Source organism: Heliangelus exortis, chromosome Z (assembly GCF_036169615.1).
Source record: "Heliangelus exortis chromosome Z, bHelExo1.hap1, whole genome shotgun sequence".
Classification (NCBI taxonomy): Eukaryota; Metazoa; Chordata; class Aves; order Apodiformes; family Trochilidae; genus Heliangelus; species Heliangelus exortis.
In genome coordinates, this window is record NC_092454.1 from 45,983,164 (window position 1) to 46,008,852 (window position 25,689).

The 25,689-nt window shown below is 37.0% G+C and overlaps 1 protein-coding gene across 8 annotated transcripts in view; it reads right to left on the reverse strand.

Annotated features, from left to right (window-relative positions):
* Positions 1-7,151: 7,151 nt before the first annotated feature.
* JAK2 (Janus kinase 2) overlaps positions 7,152-25,689 on the reverse strand; it is an 88,604-nt gene continuing 70,066 nt past the window's right edge. For all 8 annotated transcript variants that reach the window (XM_071731358.1, XM_071731357.1, XM_071731361.1 and 5 more), the window contains 11 exons: positions 24,245-24,372; positions 23,282-23,420; positions 21,833-21,984; positions 20,643-20,793; positions 19,835-19,971; positions 18,446-18,635; positions 17,424-17,548; positions 15,101-15,273; positions 13,782-13,899; positions 11,268-11,381; positions 7,152-9,368 (listed from right to left, as the gene is read on the reverse strand). In XM_071731358.1, coding sequence (XP_071587459.1) covers positions 9,261-9,368; positions 11,268-11,381; positions 13,782-13,899; positions 15,101-15,273; positions 17,424-17,548; positions 18,446-18,635; positions 19,835-19,971; positions 20,643-20,793; positions 21,833-21,984; positions 23,282-23,420; positions 24,245-24,372 — 1,535 coding nt within the window. In that variant the 3' untranslated portion in view covers positions 7,152-9,260. The remainder of the gene's footprint in view (positions 9,369-11,267; positions 11,382-13,781; positions 13,900-15,100; positions 15,274-17,423; positions 17,549-18,445; positions 18,636-19,834; positions 19,972-20,642; positions 20,794-21,832; positions 21,985-23,281; positions 23,421-24,244; positions 24,373-25,689) is intronic.

The window sequence follows — 25,689 nt, forward strand, 5'->3', positions numbered from 1 at the left end:
AAATGGGGAAAAAAGAAAACAGAAGAATGGAAAAAGAAAAAACAAAAAAGGGAAAAATGGGGAAAAAAGAAAAATGGAAAAAGGGGAAAAAAGGGGAAAAAGAAAAAAGGGAAAGAAAGAGAAAAAAGGGGAAAAGGAAAAAAAAAATGAAAGGGGAAAAAGGGAAAAAAGAAAAAGAGAAAGAAAAGGGAAAAAGGGGAAAATGGAGGAAAAGAGAAAAAAGGGGAGAAAAGGGGAAAAAGAAAGAAGAAAAAAAAAGGGGGGGGAAAGAAAAAAGAAAAAAAGAAAAAGGGGAAAAAGGGAAGAAAGGGGAAAAAGGGGGAAAAGGGGAAGAAGGGGAAAAGGGAAGAAAGGGAAAAAGGGGGAAAAGGGGAAGAAGGGGAAAAGGGAAGAAAGGGAAAATAGGGAAGAAAGGGGAAAAAAGGGAAAAAGGGGAAAAGGGGGAGAAAAGGGGAAAAAAGGGAAAACGGGGAGAAAAGGGGAAAAAGGGAAGAAGGAGAAAAAGGAAGAAAAGGGTAAAAGGGGAAAAACGAGAAAAGGGGACAAAAGGGTAAAAGGAGAAAAAGGGGGAAAAGGAGAAAAGAGGAAAAAAGGGAAAAAAGGAGAAAAGGGGGAAAAAGGGTAAAAGGGGAAAAAGGAGAAAAGGGTAAAAAAGGGGAAAAAGGAGAAAAAGGGGAAAAAGGGTAAAAAGGGGAAAAAAGGAGAAAAGGGGAAAAATGGTAAAAGGGGAAAAAAGGGTAAAAGAGGAAAAAGGAGAAAAGGGGAAAAAGCAGAAAAAGGGAAAAAGGGGAAAAAGGAGAAAAGGGGAAAAAATGGGGAAAAAGGAGAAAAGGGGAAAAAAGGAGAAAAGGGGAAAAAGGAGAAAAGGGGGAAAAGGGGAAAAAGGAGAAAAGAGGGAAAAAAGGGTAAAAAGGGAAAAAGGAGAAAAAGGAGAAAAGGGTAAAAAAGGGTAAAAAGGGGGGAAAGGAGAAAAGGGGAAAAAATGGGTAAAAGGGGAAAAAGGGTTAAAGGGGAAAAGGGATAACAGGGGAAAAAAGGGTAAAAAGGAGAAAAAGGTAAAAAAATGTAAAAGGAAAAAGGAGAAAAGGGGAGAAAAGGGGAAAAAATGGGTAAAAGGGGAAAAGGGGAAAAAAGGGGAAAAAGGAGAAAAGGGGAAAAAGGAGAAAAAGGAGAAAAAGGAGAAAAGGGTAAAAAAGGGTAAAAAGGGGGGAAAAGGAGAAAAGGGGAGAAAAGAGGAAAAAGGAGAAAAGGGGGAAAAAGAGTAAAAGGGGAAAAAGGGGAAAAAGGGGAAAAAGGGGGAAAAAGGGTTAAAGGGGTAGGAGGGGAAAAAGGGGAAAAAGGGGGAAAAGGAGAAAAGGGGAGAAAAGGGTAAGAAAGGGGAAAAAGGAGAAAACGGGAAAAAAGGGGAAAAGGGGGAAAAAGGGTTAAAGGGGAAAAAAGGAGAAAAGGGGAAAAAAGGGTAAAAAGGGAAAAAGGAGAAAAGGGTAAAAAAGGGTAAAAAGGGGGAAAAAGGGTTAAAGGGTAAAAAAGGGTAAAAGGGGAAAAAAGGGTAAAAGAGGAAAAAGGAGAAAAGGGGGAAAAATGGGGAAAAGGAGAAACGGGGAAAAAAAGGTAAAAATGGAAAAAGGAGAAAAAGGAGAAAAGGGTAAAAAAGGGTAAAAAGGGGGGAAAAGGAGAAAAGGGGAAAAAATGGGTTAAAGGGGAAAAAGGGTTAAAGGGGAAAAAAGGGTAAAAAGGAGAAAAGGGTAAAAAGGGGTAAAAGGAAAAAGGAGAAAAGGGGAGAAAAGGGGAAAAAGGAGAAAAGTGGGAAAAAGGGTAAAAGGGGAAAAGGGGGAAAAGGGAGAAAAGGGGGGAAAAGGGGAAAAAGGAGAAAAAGGGGAAAAAGGGGAAAAAGGGGGAAAAGGGGAAAAAGGAGAAAAAGGGTAAAAAGGGGGAAAAAGGGTAAAGGGGAAAAAAGGGTAAAAGGGGAAAAAAGGGTAAAAGGAAAAAGGAGAAAAGGGGAAAAAGGGGAAAAAGGAGAAAAGTGGAAAAAATGGGGGAAAAGGAGAAAAGGGGAAAAAGGGTAAAAGGGGAAAAAGGAGAAAAGGTGAGAAAAGGTTAAAAAAGGGTAAAAAGGGGGGAAAAGGAGAAAAGGGGAAAAAATGGGTAAAAGGGGAAAAAGGGTTAAAGGGGAAAAAAGGGTAAAAAGGAGAAAAGGGTAAAAAAGGGTAAAAGGAAAAAGGGAAAAAATGGGGGAAAAGGAGAAAAGGGGAAAAAAGGGTAAAAGGGAAAAAGTAGAAAAGGGGAAAAAATGGGTAAAAGGGGAAAAAGGGTTAAAGGGGAAAAGGGATAAAAGGGGAAAAAAGGGTAAAAAGGAGAAAAGGGTAAAAAAGGGTAAAAGGAAAAAGGAGAAAAGGGGAGAAAAGGGGTAAAAATGGGTAAAAGGGGAAAAAGGAGAAAAGGGGAAAAAAGGGGAAAAAGGAGAAAAGGGGGAAAAAGGGTAAAAGGGGAAAAAGGAGAAAAGGTGAGAAAAGGGGGAAAAAGGGGAAAAAGGAGAAAAGGGTAAAAAAGGGTAAAAAGGGGGGAAAAGGGTTAAGGGGAAAAAAGGGTAAAAGGGGAAAAAAGTGTAAAAGAGAAAAAGGAGAAAAGGGGAAAAAGGAGAAAAGGGGAAAAATGGGGAAAAAGGAGAAAAGGGGAAAAAAGGGTAAAAGGGGAAAAAATGGGGGAAAAGGAGAAAAGGGTAAAAAAGGGTAAAAAGGGAAAAAGTAGAAAAGGGGAAAAAATGGGTAAAAGGGGGAAAAAGGGTTAAAGGGGAAAAGGGATAAAAGGGGGTAAAAGAGGAAAAAGGAGAAAAGGGGGAAAAAGGAGAAAAGGGTAAAAAAGGGGAAAAAGGAGAAAAGGGGAAAAAAGGGTAAAAGGGGAAAAAGGAGAAAAGGTGAGAAAGGGGAAAAAAGGGTAAAAAAGGGGGAAAAGGGTTAAAGGGGGAAAAAGTGGGAAAAGAGGAAAAAAGGGAAAATAAGGGAAAAAAAGAAAAAGGAAAAAAAGAAAAAAAGAGTTATGGTGTATTTCAAATGTTGCTGCTTATTGCAACATTTTTCAGATTTAACTATTCCAGTCCTGTTTCTCCTGACCTGTTTGCTTTGGAGGGATCTGGCTCTGTCTACTGCATGAAGGGGTTACCAAGCACCTGGATTTTCCCAAGTTTTGCTTCTCAGTAAAACTTTGGCTTTAATAAGAGAATTTTTTTCTTCCTAGGCTACTATTTGCTTTCCATTTCCTATTCCCTGGGGTTAATGCTGTGCAGCTCAACACATGCTGCACGAGTGGAAGTCAGATGCAGAGCGCAGGGACCGGCTGCGTGATTTTCTGAGAGCAGCTTCCTCTGCACAGACGCAGGAATTAACACAAACAGGAATCATGCTTAGCCCTGTAGCACCGAGTTTGTTACTCATGTGCTACACAGTCCCTTTATTTATTTCAGATGAGGAGCTCTGGAAAATATAAAGCAACTCAGTGTCTGCCTGCACTTAATCTTCTTGAACCAAAACCTTGATCTGGTTGAACTCCAGAATAGGGCAGATGACCATACAGAGTTCCAAATCACGTTAGGTAAGACCTGGGCAGAATGTCACATTTGCATCCTAAATTAACAGCTCTGTTACCACCCAGACTTCTACTAGAGATCTTACTTTGTTGCAGAAACCACTATTTCTATTTTTTTTTTTTTTTCTCTACCGAAGTCTCACATCTTTATGACATGAAAGGGAAAAATACTTCAAAGGAAAGGCAAGTGATGCACAGTTGTTTCTATACACGAGCTGCTTTGTGTTTTTTGACTGATATTCTTAAATGGCCTGAAGTTTTACGGCACAGCTTCATCTTGAAAATGCAACTGAATGCACAGAAAAACAGATCAGACAGCACGTTAGCTGTTGCAACCTTGTAGAAGTTCAAGGCAGTAACTCAGTTTAGAATGGTATTCACTTATTCACTCTTTCTCGTTCCCTAGCAAAAAGCAACCATCAAAATAACCCAACACAAAACATTTCCTCAGAATTCAACATGTGCTGTGCTGACGTATTAATTTAGCTACAGGTTCTTGCATGCTTCCTGTTCCTGGATGTTTCTGCATGGCTCAGAATAATTAGTTACATAAAACCTGAAGCTTTACCTTGTTCTTCATCTTTTATTCATACTGCTTTATAACCGTATAGCTTATTATTTTATAACAGTATTAGATGTTTCTGCATTGCTCCCATTGATGGGCTTTTTGATAATATCTACTCACTTGTCTGCATTTCTAGTGCAGACTCAACTCTGTCAGTACTCTACAACAGACAAATACCTGAATTAGTATCTGCTTCCTTGGTTGCTTTATCCATATTAACATAATTTTTTTTTTTCCCCTTTTAAATACCTTCTTGAATTTTTCCTGAAATGATGACATAGTATTTTGGGGTAATATTTGCAAATACTCAACATTGACTTCTTTCCTTATAATTGTCCACAAAGAATGTTTAACTTAGTCTGCTTGCAGTTTGACAGGTTTTTAAACCAGTTCCAGAATTCACTATATTCAGTATGAATATTTATCACAAAGCTCTAGCACCACACTCTTGAACAGCATGAAGATGAACTGAGGGCTGTATTTTCATATACTTTATGACAAAAGACTTAATGACACTACTACATCTCCTACAGTAGTTTCTTCAAACTTTGATTTTCCCAGAAATTTGTTCTCTAGAACAATTAAAGACCTCCAGTTCTTCTAGTAGGTGTTTGAACAGCAGAAACACTACCTATAGTAGCCTTAACATTTTACTGAAACACTATTTTGGGACATAAAAGAAACTAAAATCTTCAGGCAACCTGCTTTGAGATTCAGATGATTTGTACACATGTGAAGGGGTAACTGAACTAACTTCATTTTTACTGCCCCCACAGTAGAGTAGTGCAAGAATATGTATTTGCATGTGCATTTATATGAGTATTTTCCATTTTCCTATTGTACTTCTCAAAATTTAACAGCAGCATTCAGCTCTGTTCAAGGTAAGTGGTGGCAATTTTCATGTAAAGTTACCAAAAAGCCACATGGGAAGACAACAAAGTAATGCAAATCACGCAGAGGTTTCATAAGAATTTATGTTGGAAATTCCGAATACTGTAGTCTTCTAAGAGGCAATCTGTTAGTGGTTTCTGTCTTGCAGTTTCTCAGTATTTAGGGAGAAGAAAAGGGAAGTGCTTCGTCACCCAAAAATAAATTAGAACACCAAGACTTACTTCCAAAAGATACACCAGATATGGCTATGCTGGGGAGATCATAAAGCTGGATGTGCTGTGTTGTACCCCTCTAAACAGAGCAGCTTTCTTCAGTAGTGATTTAAACACCAGACAAAAGAAAATCTTGCCAGGTTTGTGCCACTTATTGTATTTAGTTATTTTATTTACACTATTCAAACTCAACAGAAATGCACAGTGTCAATACACAGTATCATGTTCTCTTCAATAAACTATGTTTCACATGTTGGCATTTCAACTAATAAGTAACAAATGCTGGAGGGTTTTTTTGTTGGGGTATTTTTGTGTGTTTTTTTTAATTTATGTGTGTGTTGGGTTTTGGGTTTTTTGCTTCCTTTTATTTTGGTTTTTTTAGCCCTCCTAAAGCCTCCCTGCAGGGTGTTTTTCTACTTTAATATAAAGTATAAATCTCTAATTCAAAAGGAAAATTCAGAAAAATCTTAGCATGGCACAGCCTTAAGTGGTTTCTTTTGGTATAGTAATTGTATTTTTCAGCCAGGTTAGGCCACCACAAGTATTTCAGATTAAGGGCAGACAATACAGAGTTTGGAAATACATTAGCACATCTCTGTCATTGCATGACACTTTCAGTAGACACCAGTTTTGCATAAATTGTTATGCATTTCACAATTCAGAAGGCTCCTTCAGTGTTGAACATCAGCCTTCTTCTGTCAGTCTTGTTCTTCTATGCTTCTACTATTGCTCTCAAAACTCTATCCCCCAGGTGTTTGTGATCATACCTTCCTGAAAAGCTTGCTTTCTTTAAGCAAGAGTTGCATTTCTTTTCAGTTCATACAGTAACATCTTTTTCCATCCATTTCAAAGCAGTTGGTCAACCTCTCTACTAAATGCAAAAATTGAAACCATAATTTCTGTGGCTAAAAAAAATTCATGTATTTTTACAGTTGTATTCATCTGTATGCATAGTAACAATTATCTCAGTTATGGAGGTTTTTAATCAATACTAGGACTTCTGAAAGAATATGGGTTTCTTTTTCTGAAAACACATTACTTCTCTGGATTACAACATGGCTGTTGCATGTCTGTAAAATATATTTAAAAAATTAACATATTTATACTGATACACAAAAACAACATCATACCAGACAATACTTGTTTGCAGATTCTATAAGATATATTGTGCACTTACTTCTTTCACTCAAAACATACGTGCAAAGCAGTAGTTAATATTTTTACTATATTTTGTAGCAGCAGTCATTTATGCATAAAACAGCACTTTTTCTACAAAACGAAACAAAACAAACAAACAACAACAGCATTTTGGAGAGCATAATGATTACACTGAAGTATGACGAATGCAATGCCAAATCAATACAGTTTCTAAAGCAATGAGTCTATTCATACAAAGGCTATATAAGGTATGGCATTATACAATGCCAGTGTAGAGAGGAGAGTTTTCAAAATGCAGTGGGTTTTGGGGTGTTGGTCTTGTTTTTTTTTTTTTTTTGTTTGCTTGCTTGTTTTGTTTTTTAAAAAGGTTACTACAATTGGCAGTAGCAAATTCAGCAAAATCCCTGCATTTACATCCTCCACAGCTTTTTAAGAAGAACATTTGGTCTGCTAAACATTGACAGTGCAGATGATCACACACCCCAAGAGCAGCAAGCACTACCTGGTCCTTTTCACCCAGCTCAGAATTCTCCATCTGAATGATCAAGCCCTTCCCACCAACAGACTTGATACAAAACTGCATGTTCCTGACCAACAGCACAAAATCATGCTGCAGTGTAATGATACGGTGTTCTCTAAAAATTACAAAGTATTAAAAAAAAATAAATTCCACAAGACACTTTAAAATTATCCTTGGGTTTTACACTGTATTTATGCAATTAAATAGACTATGTAATCAGTCATACTGTAGTAGAACAAGCAAAAGACTTTTATTCACTTGAAAAAAGAGCAGACTGGAAGATCTTTTCACTGCATTACACAAACTTCCCTGAGACTTTTACATAAATTATGTTTAGTCTACTACAGATTGGAAACCAGTTAGCAACTGAGTATCATACACTGCGAATTTTACATAACTCCTGCACGTTATCCCAGCTAGAATGCTGTTTCAATGCTTTAAAGCTTTATCTTCCTTGTTACAAAAAACACATACACACAACTGAGACTCCAAATGCAAATACAACTTTTGCACAGAATTTTATATCTTCAAAGCAATGTATAGAAATGGAGAAAACACGTTAGATTCAACAAAGCACTTTAAAGTTCCTTGCAACTTAAAAACTGATTGTGACATTAGTTTTAAAAATTACCAAGCAAGTGCGTGGTGGCAAGAAAACCAATAGAAATCTTATTAAATACAATGGGCAGAAAGAGGGCTGCTGCTGCCCTCCCTACTGAGCAAGCTCCCACATTAAAATGATCATAATTTTGTATTTGTGATTATGGGAGAGAAACATCACAGTGGTACAAAACATTGCTATACTGGCACTATGTTGCACTAGGTAAGGATTTTTTTTTTAATTTATTTTTAAATTTTATTTTAAAGTTGAGGTACTTAAGCTTCTGATAAGATGGATGTAGTTAACCACAAATCTGGAGGAAGTCTCACAGTAAGTCCTCTGTTTCACCAATTCACTGCCACAAATTTTAAAAATTAATGCTTAATTTTAAATACAAATCTGGATGTCAGGTCAGTTTGCCAAGTTGTATATCCCCTTAATTGAACTTTTCACAGCAAAAGTCCAAGAAGAACAAGCAAAGTACTTTGCAAACAACAATGCTTAAGTCAAAACAACAAAAAAAAAGAGTATTTGAACTAAAAATACAAAAACTCTGCAACTTCACTGCTTTCAGATACAAGATTATCCCCAAGTTTTATGCCTGCAGGCAAAACCGAACTGACTTGATGTGCTTGTCACTGGCTGTGTCAGATACTGGGCCATAAGCATTGGGTTTTGTGTACTGGAAGGAAGGTATAAAGTCATCATCTTAATAGCAAAGTGAGGAACTGTGAAGTGGAGGGCATTTTCTAGATTTTTAAATATGTTTTAAAATGTTTCTAATTCATGTACACACTTACAACTGCACGAAAACTACAAAGATGGAAAGAATACAAGAGCAGCACTTAAAAGCAGTATGTTTAACTTTTTCATATTCAGAAACAAACTGAAGACACTGCCTTACATAAAGGGCTTAATTTCTATTTAATTATCACTATCTTCAATCATATAAAGGGAATCTAGTACTTGCTCAGAAGAGGAAAAGAAGAGCAAGAAAAACTGGAGAACATGATTGCTGTTTCATTTAAATTAAAACTTTCACCTGTGTGAGTAGGTTTTCTGGCTCTCCAAATTAAGATCAATTTCCTCCCTTTCCCTCAACATATTTACCGTACATCACAGAGCCCATTACACCTCTTTGCATATGTTGCTGACTGATAACTGATTCAGATTGGCACATTAAAATTTCTGGGTTATGTAACCACTTCTACTTTGTTACACAGAGAAGCCACTTCTGCATCAACAACGAAAGAATTATAAAACTATTAACAAACACAAGCCCTTGTGCAACACACGAAACAGGGTGCCAAGTCACGATATACTCAGTGTGAAAAGACCAGAAGTCTTCCCCATGCATCTCCATTCCAACAAGGAAATCCGCTCCCTTTTCATCTCTTAAACTCACCACATTTTAAGTCACCTCTTTTTTGCATTGCCAAGTAAGGCAAATAATGGTCGTGTAGACTGACCATATATTTGGTTACTTTATTTAGAGAAACACTTTCTCTCCCTATTGAAAATTTCAACATGTTCTCATAGTAACAAATAGAGCCTGGTAAAGAAAACCAGCAGGATTCCTCAGTATGCAGATTGAGATAGGATATTTGCCACGACAGATTTTACTTTCAGCAAGGGCAAGACACACATGTGTACACATGTCATTTACACACTGCAGACCAAGTACATTTTGTTCCACATTCTAACACTTCCTCTGAAGGAGAGACTCTTCTCTCATCCACCCATGTTGTCTCTTATATGATCCACTCGCTGAGCGAGATCCCTAAAGGTGGGGCGCTGGGTGACGTTATTGTTCCAGCATTCTTTCATGATAGCATAAATCTGGAGAAGAGACAAAGAAAATCTGTATTAGGTAAACAGATGCTACTAACAGTTACTTTGAACTGGTCCACATACATCCTACCTTTATGCTTTGAAGCAACAGTGGCACAAGAGTATGCTTCAAGTCCTGCTATACACATGAGTTTATCTACTTGATCCTGATGACAGCAAGAAGTGGGGATGGCTGGTTCCACAAGAAGCCCCGACTATAAAATATTTTTTTGTTTTGTTTAAATTAGTATGGAAACTTAAGCAGATAGTTTTTTAAACTCTTAGGAGACTCAAGTTATTTTGCAAAGTTCGTATCTTCTTGCTTGTTCTTATTTTTTTGAAAGCTCATAAAGTTTTAAATGATAAATGCTTTGAAAATCTGACCAAAAATCAGATTTACTACTGATTTCTCATACTTCCAACAATTTTTTACATGTTATTAAGAACAGTCTGTACAATTCCCAGGAAAAAAACCCCAAACTAGAATCAGTTCATTATTTTTTCAGCAAATCTGAAACTCCTGGCATCAACCAAGCAGCTTGAGACCCAAGTCTTAAGCATCTTACAGGCTACAGACATCTGGAAGTTTTATCTGTGATGACTGGCCTTTCAAGAATAAAGGAAGAGTTCAGTTTCTGACAAAAAAAAGAGACATTTCCATCTTAATTTGGTATCTGAAAAAATGTCAGACATTAAAACCTTTGCAATTAGCTTGGATACAGGCTCAGTAAAACAGATTATGTGTTATCTCATACATATGACATTCAGGTTATCTACAAAAAGCCAAACCTTTGATGTTCTCATACACATAATTCAATAAAGGTTACTTCAGAGACTTCTCTTTTGATTCTCTATGTACTCTTTCTTGTCCCATGATTTCCCTGCCCAACCTGTACAACTCTCTCTCTTCTCTGGTAGACCACTTGACCATGATCTCCCTTCTGCCTTCAGTTTTGAATAGATTATTTTTCAACTTACTGACAACTGCGCCTGATATTAAAGGGATGCTGCAATTAATCCAAGACAGAAGTTAAATGTGTTAAAAAGCATCACTATTTTACTTATATTCTTTCCCTACTGATTCATCTAGCCAGCCTACCAGCCTTCAAGATGAAGTGCACCCTGCTCTAAAGAATAGAGTACTACAACACTATGGAGTACCGTTAAAGAGCTTTTAAAAACAGATTAATAAAAACAAAAGCACTCTGAATTACTTTATGTGCTCTGGGGATGGCTTTACATACATACATACAAAAATCAGTATCTATGAAGAACATGAATACAAATCTGCAAGTCCTGAATACAGAAAATCTGATTCATACACTTGACTCGTACACTGCCTACAGGCTGCAGGCAGCCCTTGCCTGAGAATGCTTGTCAGTGAATAATATACATGATAAATATGGCAATAACAAAGCTTGAGACAACCAAGAGAAGGAAAATAATCATGGTATTCTTTAAATCTTGGCATTAAATATGAAAAACCTTCTTAGGATACTTCTACTAAATGTTACAGACTTAAAAAAAAATCCATATTCACAGCCTTAAACAAGAATCTCTATATGGGACTTCCATGGAACAAAATCTGTATATTTATCTCATCGCCTTAAAAATCTATATTTTTTAAATATAAGTTTGACTGCCCCGGTACAGCAGTCAGTCACAATTTTCCTAAGTTGTTTATTTGAAAGACTACATTCTAGGCTCCTCTGGGGATGCAATCTGAAGAATCAGAAATGTGGTTATGCTCATTGTGCAACTGATAAAACAAGAGCACAGCCATTCCACTTGTATAAACACTTCAGTAATCCAAACATAATGAAACACAAGGTTTTGCTTTTACTCAGGCACTCGCCCTGACAGAGCACCTTTCAGACTACAGTAATGTACTGATATAGAGTACTTCACCTCATCAGGGCATCCATCTGGTCTTGGCAGTCGTCCATTATTCTTCAAAAGCTCTATCAAATGAAACACAATCATCTGCCCTTGTTTATCATTGCCAATCATGCGCATGAATTCCTGAAACAGAAGGGCAACAGCCATTAATAATTGTCACAGGAAAATGGATGCTGCAATCTTCTTACCAAAGGAAACTTCTTTGTAAGAAGAAGTACATTAGTATACAGCATAATAGCACTCTATGTTGTATACCTACTATGTATTTATAGTACAGCACTAAGAAGAAAAAGAATAGTTCCTGGAACCTCTTAAATCCCTTTTGCCCTGCTGTGTTGTCCCTCAAAGAGCTATTAGGGTCACTGAAGTGTCCCATGAGAGTCAGGGCTAGTGACTGGGTAGTTTAATTGCCTGCAGCCATACTGACTGGAGATGTTCCAGAACACCCTCAGCTGCTGCCTGGGTGTCACTACAGGGGGAAGCAGCTGTGCCTGTGGGTAGCAGAGTGTGGGTCAGGTAAGCCAAGTAGAAAAATCAGAGTGTTCCTTCCAATGGTGCTCAGTATAAGATGGCTTCTAAAAAAGCCCACTCCTGGCCTCTGTGGCTGCTGTGGGGTCTGTTTATCATCATTCCCTCTGCTGCTCCTGCATCCTCCTTTTCTCACCAGAGGAGGACATCATTTTCGTCTGCCTCCCCAAGTAGAATTAGCTTGGATGTGCCAAGGTTTCTGTGGAACATCACTGGGACCCTGGACTCAGGCCCCCCTGTCTGCTGCAGAGGTCAGTTTTGGACTTTAATGGTTGGGAAGTAATTACCAGCTGAGAAGTGTGGGTTTATTTACTATTTGTATATATTTATATGTAATTCATATATGTAATTCAATTCATCACCATTATGATTACTGTTTATTATTTCATTAAACCTATTACAGGTGGTTTTTTTCCCAGCATTTATTTTCTTTCCCTTATTCCCCTTTTTATCTTCCCATGGGAGGGTAGTAGGAGGATAACAGAGAGCATCTGTCACCTGTCACCCAGCTATTGGCTAAAACTGTGACACTCACCCATCATTAACCCTTGTGTCTTTGTTGCAGCAAGGCACTACATCCCCTACCAGTTTAGTCTGGAGAAGAGGAGGCTCAGGGGAGACCTCATCACTCTCTACATCTCCCTGAAAGAAGGGTGTAGCCAGGGGGGTTTGGTCTCTTCTCCCAGGCAGCCATCAGTAGGACAAGAGGGCATGGACTTAAGCTCTGCCAGGGAAGGTTTAGGTTGGATATTAGGAAAAAATTCTTTATATGGAGGGTGTTCAGGCACTGGAATGGGCTGCCCAGGGAGGTGGTGGATTCTCCATGCCTGGTGGTTTTTAAGAAGAGACTGATGTGGCACTCAGTGCCATGGTCTGGTAACCACAGTGGTGGTGGATTAAGGGTTGGACTTGATGATCTCAGAGGTCCTTTCCAACCTGGCTGATTCTGTGATTCCACTGGAATGGGAAAACAAAAGACCTTGCTAGCACACCATCCTACAAACATTGGTGAGCCTCCCCCGGGGCTTATCTCTCACAAGCTCAATTTTATATTCTTTCCCCTTCAAAACTAGTTTAAAGCCCTTTTATGAGACCTTCTAACTCCTGTGCAAGAATCCCCTTATCCCTTTGAGACAATGGATGATCTGAGGGCCATAGCAGATTAGGAAGGTTTTTTTTCATACCCCTGACCTAGGCCCCAGGAAGGCAGCAGGTCAGTAAGGAGAAGCCAGCTGAAATTAGTGCAGAGATCTTCCAAGCACTTTTTTGCCTATCATCACAGTGTAGCTCTGCAGACTACACTGGCCAGGACTACAGTGGCCAAGGGTGAGGACAGCTCCAGTGAACATATAAGGCTGGACTCTCCCCTGTTATGTCTGCAGGGGACTGATAGATTTAAGTAAGACTGTGAATCTCATTTTCAATTGGAGACTGTTATTCAGTACAAGTAGTATTTTTCTCCATCAACTGTAAATTCATCTCAAAAGGTTCCTGTCAACAGTCTGCAAAAAGCAATTACCTCTCTTTCTTTGTAACTCCAGTAACTTACCAACTTGTCTCCTGGTAACATAGCAAAATAACTAAGTTACCTTACTTAAACCAACTTAATGTATTTGTTTGGCTTAGTTTTAGATTTGGAATGGCACTAAAAATACATGTCATGTTGCAATGACAAATAGAAAAATCAGAGTGTTCCTTCCAATGGTGCAACGAAACACAGGATAACTCTCCATGAAGGACAATAAAGAATAATCTGTAATGAGAGATTTTAAAATCTTTTTCAAACAGTTAGGATTTACAGAATGGAATCCTTTCCTTCTTATGGCATAATACTAATAACATTTATCCTGTTTCACCCGACTGGATGCTGCCTCACAAGCAGTATCTCCAGAAAACAATCAGTAAATCCCAGCCTACTTAGGTATAGGTGCAATCTATTTCTTTGAAGAAATTATATAAACAAAAACCTCTGAGAACGATTAATTATGTACTTACAGCTGGTGGGCTTTTACTCTTGTCCATGTACGTGAAGAGTTCGTACAAGACCACACCAAAACTCCACACATCTGAGGCAACTGAGAATTTGCTCTCTGTCAGAGATTCTGGAGCATACCTGCAACATATGGCAGAAGGAATATTATTCTGTGTAGCACGCATCTTTTTGGTTTAGAAGATATTTCTTTTAGTAAGAGTGATTCTTTTTTCATGCCTAAGTGCTCTGTGTTCATGGGCATTAGCACTGTCTCATTCCCTTCCATTTACTTTAGCTAGTAACTATCCTAATAGTTAATTGGCACTGAAAACACAAACCACTTCAAACAACCACAGTTATTGATAATGATATCTAAGTTAGTCTTTTTTACCAGCAATGTTGTAGATATTTTTTCTATCTGTAATGCAAGTAAAGAAGATTTTTATATGATAAGGTCTCAAAAGAAAGATACTTATAGCCAGTAAGCATCCTTCCAGCACTTCCACTAAACCATGAGTTGTCCCCCAGATAATTCTGGACTTTAAAAACTTTTACATCTTCCACTAACATCTACTAAGATGCTATTTTGCATTATTTAACCTTTAAATATGACATTTTTACAGGCCCTAAAGCAGACTAAAATAGAGGCCAAAATCACATGTATGCAATGGCATTTTCTTTTGCTATCAGAACACAAAATGGTTTTTATTACCGTTATTCTACTTAAGGTATTTCTATGTTTTTATAGAACAGAAGTTGTATGTATTCTATATTCTGAATACAGTATACCAATTTTCACTTCCTTCACACAGTGTTCTTTTCCTTCCCAAGCTAAGTTCAGCCCATCAGAGTATTACCACATTTTGGAATAACTCAGACCTTCTCTGGAAGCTTAATGCCCAAATACAGACACCTAGTCAAACAGTCAACCCAGGAATTTACCCTTGCTAGTTACAGTCTGGGGGATTTAAATCCACTTGGTCAGAGGGTCTAATCCACCAGATCTCACCTAGAAAATACGACAAGCCAGTGTTAAGGGAACTGAAAGGCCCAAAACTTTGAAAGCAACCTGGGGTGTGGGCCATTTAGATCTCTTTTATCTTTGAATATCTTTCCTGACGCATAGTATTTCTTTTAAATATTTCAGTAATACTTAGGGTTTTAATGGACCATTTTTTAGAAGTCCCACAGTTACATCCTGTTCTGTAAAGTCAAATATCATCCACTTGATGTCCACAATGCTGGGCAACTGGCTGAGAAATTCTCATATATGTAAAACAATTGGCTGAAACTGCAAAACCTGAAAACTTGCCATGTTTACACATACCAAAAGAAGACTTACCAAAATATAGGGCTTTCACCAGGCTCCTTTACTTTGTAGTATTCCTTGTCTTGCGGCAAGACTTTTGTCAGTCCAAAATCTCCAATTTTAACTCTGTTCTCATTCTCCACTAAGATATTTCTGGTTGCTAAGTCCCGGTGAACATATCTTTTTGTGCCTAGGTACTCCATGCCCTAGAAGAAAAATTCACAAAAACAATGGAAGAAGAGCTCCTTTTACCATGAAGTAGCTGCACTTTACCTAAAGGGATGAATTAACCTCAAAGTTAAAGCCAAATTCATGGTAACTAAAATCAGTGCACTTGAATATTCATCTTCTTCTAAGTGCAGGATCTTCCATTACCTGAAGTGAGATACACATAGCAACTCTGAAAGCCAAGAGTTTTTTTAATTATGTGGCTGTACTGGACAGCTGTTACTGCTCCTTTCTGAGGTCAAATGAAGTTTGCTGGTGACAGACAGAAGGAAAATAGCATTTGGCCTAAGCTACATGATCCAGAAGACTGTCCTATTTAGCAATTTCATTTCATCTTTTTTTTTCCTCAGTTTGTATATCTGCTTTCCTTATTGCTTCATGAAAATTCATATTAAGATTCACTGAATTTGACAACTATTCTCTGAACGTATTCCCACCTGTGTGTCTTGTTTGTCTTTTGTATGGATCATTATTCACCAACACAGCTCTGCTTATTGTTATATTTCTACGGGGTGCAGTAACAAAACATTGGTCAAAAGCAATATTGCCTTTTGCTGCTGCTGATCCCTTCTTACCAGTGCACATAACTTTCTGCTAACAATGACATGTGGAAGGAGACAGTGTGTGTAGTGGAATTACTGAAAAAAGAAGGTCTTTCTTACATAGAAAGTTGTCACTGCATTATGTCAAGAGGTGCCCAACACGAAGCAAGCTGCCAAGAGATTCCTACGAAAACATCTCACTCCTCCAACACAACCGAAAAGCAATAAATTATGCTAAAAAGCATCGCTGAACTCAGAAGTTCTGAATATCGACGTTATACTGTTAATGCCCAAAGCTGTCTTTCTTTTTTTATTAAGTGAGAAACCTCAGAAAGTTCGACTCCGAAGCCTATCCCTCCCCTCAGACTCTGTTACCTCCTAGCACCGTTAGGTGGCATCGCTGTTCACACACAGCCCATTCCAAAACTGCTCAAAAATGGCCTAAATTCTTCAACACTCGCTGATCCACTGCTAGCCTGAAAAACACCAAACCTCACTTTTTCAAGATAAGATTCCTAGGTTTCTAGCACAACCATCTATGTAAATGCTGTAACTTCTTATTACCACTACAAACTGCACTGGAAACAGTACTAAAGTTTCTCTGCTGATAGTAATTCTGTGTATTTTCCAATCTAAGAGATACTTACTTGGAATCATGTTAATTCTAAGTAGAAATCATAATTCTGTGGCACTACTCCAACAATGGAGTTGAGTTTATGATTTGATTTCAAATGTTTCTATTATTAAATTTGGGCTCCTGAGCACTTTAAACATTAAGAAATGAAAAAATAAATTTGTTTTCAGCCTCTTCACAGCCAGAAATAATCCCAAAAATGAGACGCATAGAGAAGTCAACTTCCCTATTTGCCATTCTGTTGTTGCCTCCAGACAAGCAACGTTTGCAAAAAGAAAAAAAATAATTTCTAGTTCATCCATGCAGACCTCCTGGCATTCTTGTCTGCCTTCCTCTTTGCTGGGATGCGCTGCTCCTGAGGTTGGAGGAGGTGATTCTTGAAGATTGACCAGCTTTCCTTGGCTCCTCACCCCTTCAGGGCTTTATTCCTTGGTACCCTACCAAGCAGATCCCTGAAGAGGTCTTCTGCTCTCCTGAAGTGAGTCATCTTTGCTTTTTTGCTAAATAAGATCATACGACTTAAAGTAGATTTCCTAAACATATGCATGCTGTTATAGTAGTTTTATAGTTGAACGTTTGAGTTCTGAAAAATCTGTTATAGTTTGTCATTAAGAGTTTTGAGTATATTTTACTTCAGCTCTCATTAGAGAGAAAAGGGGTTTTTAATTTTTCTGAACGAAATAGAAGCTAAGGAAAGTATAAAATAAACAAAAATAAGAGGATGGTATTCTGCCTCAGACAGCAGATAAACTAGTCTCAGCAATCTGCATTAAAATACTCAGAAATTTGTCCAGTTGTTGAGTAAACTACTATGTACCAATACCTTTTCCATGGTTATGTAGTCATAGTAGCCCAACAGTATTATAAATTATACACCAATGATGGTTTAAGACAAATGAGGCCAGAAACAAAAAAAAATTTAAAAAGTATCACTGAATCAAAGTTTCCTTACCTTACATATCTGAGATGCATACAACAAAAGCTTCTTGTGGTCCAGCCTCTCTTTGTGTTTTTGCAGATAATCTCGTAAGCTGCCATATGGTAAATATTCCATAATCAACCTGAGATTCCTACGACCTTTCACAACAACAACAACAACAAAAAGCTTTTAATTTTTCTGTCATGGTCAAATGGTGAGTTTTGAAATATAAATGTTTACAAATGTCTGTGAATAAAAGTAACAGAAAATAGTCCTAATGTGAGAAAACAAAGTTATTATATGTATACCACTAATGCAATTTTCCATATACTAGGTAACTACCTTTGTCCAGGAAATGCCACTTACTCAAACAAAACAACAATGTGGATATGCTTGATATATAAAGCATCACTAACCAAGATCATCTCATTGATACTTTTAGCTAAAGCAAAGAAAAATGCCACATATATATGTAAGATTTATGTAATTCCTCCTCACTGCTGAGATGAAACTCAATGGAAAGTGACACCAACTGGTCTGCAATTTTACCCTCTTCAAGAACACAACATTCTTCTTACACCAAGGTCCTGGGCAGAACCCATTATTTCATTCATTAGCTTTAACAACATCAACAATTCACTCAGATACATCAGTTTATAAAATTTCTTCCCAGGTAGCTTTTTGGTGGATAGGCTGTGCAGGGACTGGTAATACTGACTCTGGGACACTACACTGAGCAAAAGACAACATGAATTACAGAATAGTTGCATGTGCCTATTTAATCCTATATTCTTTTCTAGAAAGACTGTTAGGCTTTAAGCTAAAGAAACTTGCTAGCTAGTCAAAATGGTACTTTCTCTAAATCAAATTATGCAATGAGCTGTCTGAATAAAACATCCACCTTGTGCTGAGTAGTGGTATATGAGAGACACTATTCCCTTTGGTTTGTATTCTCTAAGCTCTGGTAATGTTAGGACTTCCAAAAACACCTCTCTGAATTTCTCAGAATGCATACTTAGATATACATTTGAAGATGTATTCAATGTAGCACATACCTGCACTGTAGCACACTCCTTTGTATTTAACGATGTTATCATGCTGCAGAGATTTAAGTATTTCAATTTCCCTTTCAAAGTCCCTAAGGTGCTCTTCTGTGCTATGTTGCAGTTTCTTCACAGCCACCACCTCCCCGGTATTATCCTGCAGAGGGTCATACCGGCACATCTCAACACTGCCAAAATTTCCCTAGATAACAAACAGAAACACTTGAATTAAAAACAAGTCCACATCATTGTCTCAGTGTTTGTTCATACTGCTTCAGAGTTCACTGTATTAACATAGAGGAGCCCACAATTAAGCGAAATGCCACAAAACCTCCCTGACAGAAAAAAAAAGAGTGCAGGTATCAGTTCTATAAGGAAGCAAACAGGAGAGGTGTGAGAACAAAGAGAGGGGGCAACATCCGTTCATTTTCTCCCACTTCCTCACAAATGTCTTATAAGTATCAGTTGGGATACTCCTTTTTCTGCATTTGCAAGAACCCCTGCATTTATGTTCCTCTTGGCTCTCAATTCTCCTCTGTTTCTTGGTGGTTCTCCCCGCTTGTTTCAATGTTCTACCTTCTCTTTCTGCATTTACGTTTTCTTTTTCTTCCTTTCTGCACCACTATCGTGCACCACTCTGTTCCTCTCCCTACACCATGCTATCACTTACAGTCAACAGATTACCATCTGCCAACAGAAGCAGTTCTGCTACTTCACTTTCAGGCTTGCTTTCACTAGTGCTTCCAGTCAAAGCAACATACAACAAAAATGTCAATCAAAACCATAAAACAGCAAGGAACCATTCTGAAAACTTGGTTCAAGATTTGCCAGCTATACTTGGTCATCTGTCTAGGCATGCTTTTACACAGCCAAGCAGCAATGACTCGTAAAACTACTAACCAAATATTGATTTCTAAAGACTAAAAAGTTCAAGGGCTACATAAACCTCAACAACATTACTGAAGTTAATTACTGCATATTGAGACATCCAAGAATATGTATGCAGAAAAATACCCAGCCTGACTAGCTCTATATTCAAGGTTGTTCTGGAGCATTTTTAAATGTATATGAGTATTAAGGAAAGAAATACCACAAAATGTTACGTCAGATGCAACTCTGCATTACTGAAAATTTTAGCCTTTCAGTGGAACTGGATTAATTGTAGAGGACATCTAGCTTTATTCTATCTAAAGATACTGTGAACCTTAAAAAAAAAAAGATCTAAAATGTACTGCACAGGGTGGTCATCATATTATGTTGTTGTCGTTTTTAGTGTTGCTATTTTTATCAATTTCTATAACAGAAGTTTGAATGTAAATAATGTATATGGGGTCACTGGCAGATAACTGAAAAAGACATCTCTTTTCTAAGCAATTATTAGAGAATTTCAAAACATCCTACCTTGCCAAGTTGCTGCAAAAACTTAAGATGTCTTTCTTCAAATTGTGTTGGGTCCCGATCTTCAAAAGCACCAGAAAATCCAAGTGCTCCAATTCTCATATTTGGTAGCATATCATTTTCTGTCAATAGCTCATAATCTGAAGAGTAGGAGGAAGAAGTGAATACAGAGAGGGAACAGGAGGCATAGAGTAGAATAATGAAACTTAGTACAATCATTGCATGGTTATATCTTTGTTTGGCACACACCAAGCTCAGTAGAATATTATCAACACCTCACTTTCTATAGGGTAATCTGCAGTCAAAGAAAAGGATGTATCACAAAAAAACCTAAATTTCTTGATTCACAGCAAGTCTTTGTTTAATTTCACAATTTTCTTTTTACAGACCTACTGTACTTCAAATTTGACAACTGTTGTGCAACAGCTCCACTACTGCAGTGGAGAGAAATGCAAACTGCACAAGGTATTATAATAGCATGCCTCTTCCACTTGGAAAAAAGGATAGATATCTATTTGTCATATTGAGAGTAAAGGAAAAACATAACTTATTTGCTAAAGGGACTAGAATGTTTTGGGACATAAATCAAACCAAAAAAAAAAATGCTTTGAACAATAACTTTTAGTGCGTTCTCTTTTAGAACAAACTAAAAAGTAGTAATAGAGTGTCATCAAAGAAATTAAATTTCCTGGGCTGCTTTGAAAAGTGGTTTTGAGTCAACACACCAAAAAGGAAAGCACCGTACAAAAATGAACCCACATGAATCAGTGTTCTTTTTGTTTAGTGTATTCTTCTTGTATCACAGGCTTACCTGGAGTGAACAAACTATTCAAGTCACGTATAATTGCTCTAAATGAAGGCCTGAAATCCGGCTCATAATCCATACAGTTGTTTATAAGGTTTGCTAGTTCTGTCCAGTTAGGGGCAGGAAGCTGGTGCCTATCTTCATAAAACTGTAGTTTCTGGAATGAAATAGATAAAAGCCATTTTAATGTACAATGACAAGGAGCTGCAAAACTTGAAGATTTTCCATCACAGCAGCTAAAACCACAGCTCTCAACCTATACCTGCTTTCTCACTGAACATACATCCTGACCAGTTTATGTCAGAAGTCAAGGCTGACAATGCAGCAAGACTGGCATTGTCTACAGTAATCAGTTCAGAAATTCCCAGTCAGACACTAGTAGAAGATAAGAAAGCAGAGAAAGATAACGGGAAAGATGGTATCTCTTCTGTTGGTATTTTCATGAAACCTCAACTGGATGAGTCCAGCAGAAAATTCTAACCACCTATGAGTCAGCTGAGCTTAATGATTATTACAAAAAAACGTGGATTACCACAGAAAAGGAGGGAAATTTCCGAAATACCTAGGTATCTGTAATCTAGCTCCAGGTAGAGCTTGAGGCTTACTTTAAGAGCTGATTGCAACGTCTGAGAAATCAGATCAGGCTTTTTGAGAAGGAAACAGTCTGGTCATAAAAATAATACTACAAATCTTTTTGTAGTGTAGGAAAAGAAATAACATTTTGGTTTCCAACTAAGGAAGCAAATACATGAGAAATAATGTTTTTATGGAATGAGTTTCCCCCCCACCCCCTGCCTCTAGCAGTTAGCATTTTTGGTTTAAACAAAATATGAGAATTCTATGCAATACACAAAGTCTTACAGTATCTAAGATCTTCAGTTACCAGAATAATGACAATGGAAATCCAGTTGCCTTGTTAGAATTGTTTAAAATGATAAACTGCTGCAGCAAATCAACAGAAACATCAACAAGGTAACAGTGGCAATGCTGCACTTTGTCCCCATGAAAATCAAAACAAACAACATGAAAACACACCTCAGATCATCATCTCTAATCATTATCTATCAGTTAAAGTGTTATTTTCCTAAAGGGGTCATGGGCCACACAACACACAACCTGATGCAGTTACAATAGAAGATGTTTTAAATTGGAAGTGTCCAAAGAATTACCATGACTGCAAACTCAGTAATACTCACTCTTGAGGAATCCAATGCACTCAGAGGTTTGTCTCCTCCACTGCAGATTTCCCACAAAGTGGTACCAAAACTCCATTTGTCTGTGGCCAGGCTTAGTTGTTTGGGATTCTCAATACATTCAGGTGGAACCCATGGTATTCTCTCAAGAAGAACTATACAGTCATGCAAAGAAAACATAATGTTAAGTTGAATAATAAAAGCAGAATATTCCATAAAATATTTGATTTACTAAAAATTACTTAGTATACATAGCTGTTTCCTTCTGCAATGTGCTTTTAATAACTTCTTTGTTTCTGTATTAAAAAAAACCCTACAGAATATGTACAAAACCAATATTTATGAATCTGAGTGGCTAATGAGGACCATTAGTTTTGCTGTACAGTGAGCCTAATGTTACAAAGCTGCCTTAATATAATTTCCACATTATATTTTTTACTCTGAATTCTGTATGTCCCTTGATGTTACCAAGATTAAGCAGTGACATCAAGAGAACTAGACGACAAAGAGTAAAATGTACTTTGCTAGTGGCTGGCACATTGTAGTACAGCAAAAGGCAAATAACAAGAAATTTCATACTATTTAATTTTTTGTTGTTTGATACCTAGTGTAGTAACAATTTAAAAGATGATAGTGGACTGAAGCTCCTTAAAATGAGATCTCATAAGTTTAATGTAGGCTTTTCATTTTGAAAGGGAGAGTTTAAGTAGTTTATTGTAAAAATAATGATTGTACTGCTTATTGTCTCTTCGATGCATTGGTTGTTTTGGCATGTATAAAATCACTGAGTACAAAGTGTGTTCATTTTTTCAAAATTATTAAAAATACGAGATAAAAAAATAGTAAGGTTATTCCAACTTCACTAGCATAAGAATCTTGCACATACTTTATTTTAATTTGATTAATTTTGCTGTCTATAAAGCATTAGAACAGCTTCAATGGCATATGATAATCCAGTATTTTTAGCATCATCAAGTGACTGGAAATGCTCTGAAGGTGATTTTCAACTACTAGGCAGCATCTTCAAAAGCATTTGTACTTTTAATATAGTGAATTTTAATTAATTTACTGAAAGTTTCTCCAAGCTATAAAATACAACAATTTAACCCTGATCAATAATAGGACACTAAGTCCAGCAGCCACATGTAAACTCAAATTACTTACTTATGATACATTATAGTGCACTAATAGTACTACCAATGGAAAAAAAAAATAGAAAATGAGAGAAGCAGAGAAGAAGGCCTCAAATAACAGAGGATTGTGGCTTTATTTCTTATAGCTATTTGTTGATACAAACAATACCTAAAATCTGCTGAATGAGACGCCAGAGTTAATTTTGAAGTGACTTACTCTAACAGACAAACCACAGATGGCAGTGAGAAAAAAAGAGACAACCCCTATGTATTTTTAAAGTCAGAAGTATTAAACAAGAAAGCTGGCATGAAGACTTACTATCTCTTGGTAAAACTGTAATACTGATGCCAGGATCGCTTAGTTTTATAAATGGGAGGTTTCCAGACTTCCTGTCTTCCTCTCTGATAAGCAAGATGTTTTTGGCGCAGACATTCCCATGAACCAGGCCTTTATCCTCCTATGAACATAAATGCATCTTTTACTTAGTTACCAAAAAACCATTATGGCTGAAAAGCTATTTTAAAAAAAGCAGAATTTTACAGCACAAGGGAAACATCAGTAAAAAAAAAAAATTGATCTTAGGTTAAGATGATCAAATCTCACACATTTCATCCATTTCATTCAGAGTTATAGTTTCTAGGCAATTTGCATTCCTTTTAATTAGCTAACTAAAGTTTAAACTACCTCATGTACATTATTGCAAAAGAATACTGATCCATTAGAGTGAGCCATTTAAAATTAATATAATAACATCTAAACTCTGGGAAAGTGAAGATTTCATACATGATTCATCTAATTACATATCCTGTCAAATAATGGCCTTAAGGATGAAATAAACAAGACTGTAAATTTGTGACCTAATACACAAAAAAGAAGATAATAGCAGTTTGAATAGTACACTGTTTCCCCCTCCCAGTTGACTAACATTTTCATAAAATAGTTCATGTTCAGCGTCATGAGCTGACGTGGAAAAATCAGGAAGGACTGATTCTTGGGGGGAAAGAAAAAAAAAGAAAAACGGAAAAAAAATTTTTTTTCATTGTAAATGTTTTTTATTTCACGCTAAAACATAAAGCATGAGCAAAGAATGGGAAACTGTATTACAGTTTGTGCAAGACACACAGGTCTGTCACTGGCTTTCCACTATCTGGTATGTGCCTAGCTGTTTTCAAATACCCTCCTGAGTTTCAACAAGTAGGATATTTGCTCAGCCATTCTACATATATTGCCCTGAAATACTCTAATTCAGTCACAAACAAAACCAAAGAATAAACTACTTACCAGAAAATGCATGGCTAATGCCAACTGTTTGGCTACTTCCAGCTTCCACACAATATTGATAGTATTTTTGTTCTTTTTCAGATATGTGTCCAGGGATCCAAATTTTACATATTCTTGTACAAGGATGTCTGATTTAAAATGGTAACAAGAGCAACAATTAAAATGAACAACACATACTATATTTTCAGGACAGATTCATTACTACCTATCTCTTTCTTTGATGCCTTGTTGGTGAACTACCTCTGACTTTAAAGCTATACATCATTGAGTGCTGCCACAAATTCTTCATAATTCCTTAGAGTGTGGAAGTTCGCTTAATTTCTTCTCAAATGCTAAATTTCTTCTCAGACATGATTGAATCATTTACTATTCACACTGACTATATATACATAGTTTTTCCATTTTCTTTGTTATCCCTGGATTAACTAGATTAACTATCCCTGGATTAACCAGACTAATACTACTGCAATGTAAACATGTAATGGGTGTCTAGCTGGTGTGGCAGGTTCCTGTGGTTTTTTAGATTTAGTGGTTTTTACAAAATAGATTTCCACCTTAACTAACCCAGTGAGCATCCTTCCACTCTCACGTGAGTGGCACAACAAATAATATAACCTCAGATACAGCCAAGTAGTGTTCAGCAGTATCAATGCAGTGAGTCAAGTAACGTCCAAGTCATTCACTTTGTAGTTGTTTACAGTCGATATTCTTGGTGACAATGTAATGCTTTGCAGACAAAAGATGCTTTTCTTGAAAGCATTCTAATACGTGCACTGAAAAATGGTTTGTACTTGCGGTGTTTATGGCATATGCCTCCATTCATCTAATGAATGACCCAAGAAACAAGATCCACTTCATAGCACTGCACAGTCTTCATCAGTTTCAAACGGAGACTAGACTCTTGCTTTCTGTTGCAAGATGTGCATATCACTGTGCTTCTCATTTAGGCTCTAAAAACACTGGAAACTACTGGTATTATATTTGATTATAACAAAAAGACAGCATAATTTTTTTTTTTTTTACAATTACGCAGAACAATTTTCAACAAATCTGCACATCAAGTGTGCAGCCCAAGAAAACATAACCTCTCCTCCTGTTTCTTAGTAACTGTCTCTTATTAAACTGTGAACCATCTATGGAGGGCAACTGTGATGAAAAGGAGAAATAAGTAATATTATACATCTTTAGACAATTTTTCTAATAAAAATGACACACTTAATTTTCCTGATATTTTATATATAGTCCTTGTGCACAGTACAATGAATAAATTGCAAATAAAACTTGTGGGCTTTTTTGCAAAGAAACTGGTGTAACAAGTTCTTGGAAAAACATGGTGCAGTGTCTTTTACAGTCTCCTAAGAGACTCCTGGTGCAGAATCCGTTCTCCTTTGTTCAGATTCCTTTTCTCTTAATACAGGCAACCATCTACACAATATGCTTATACA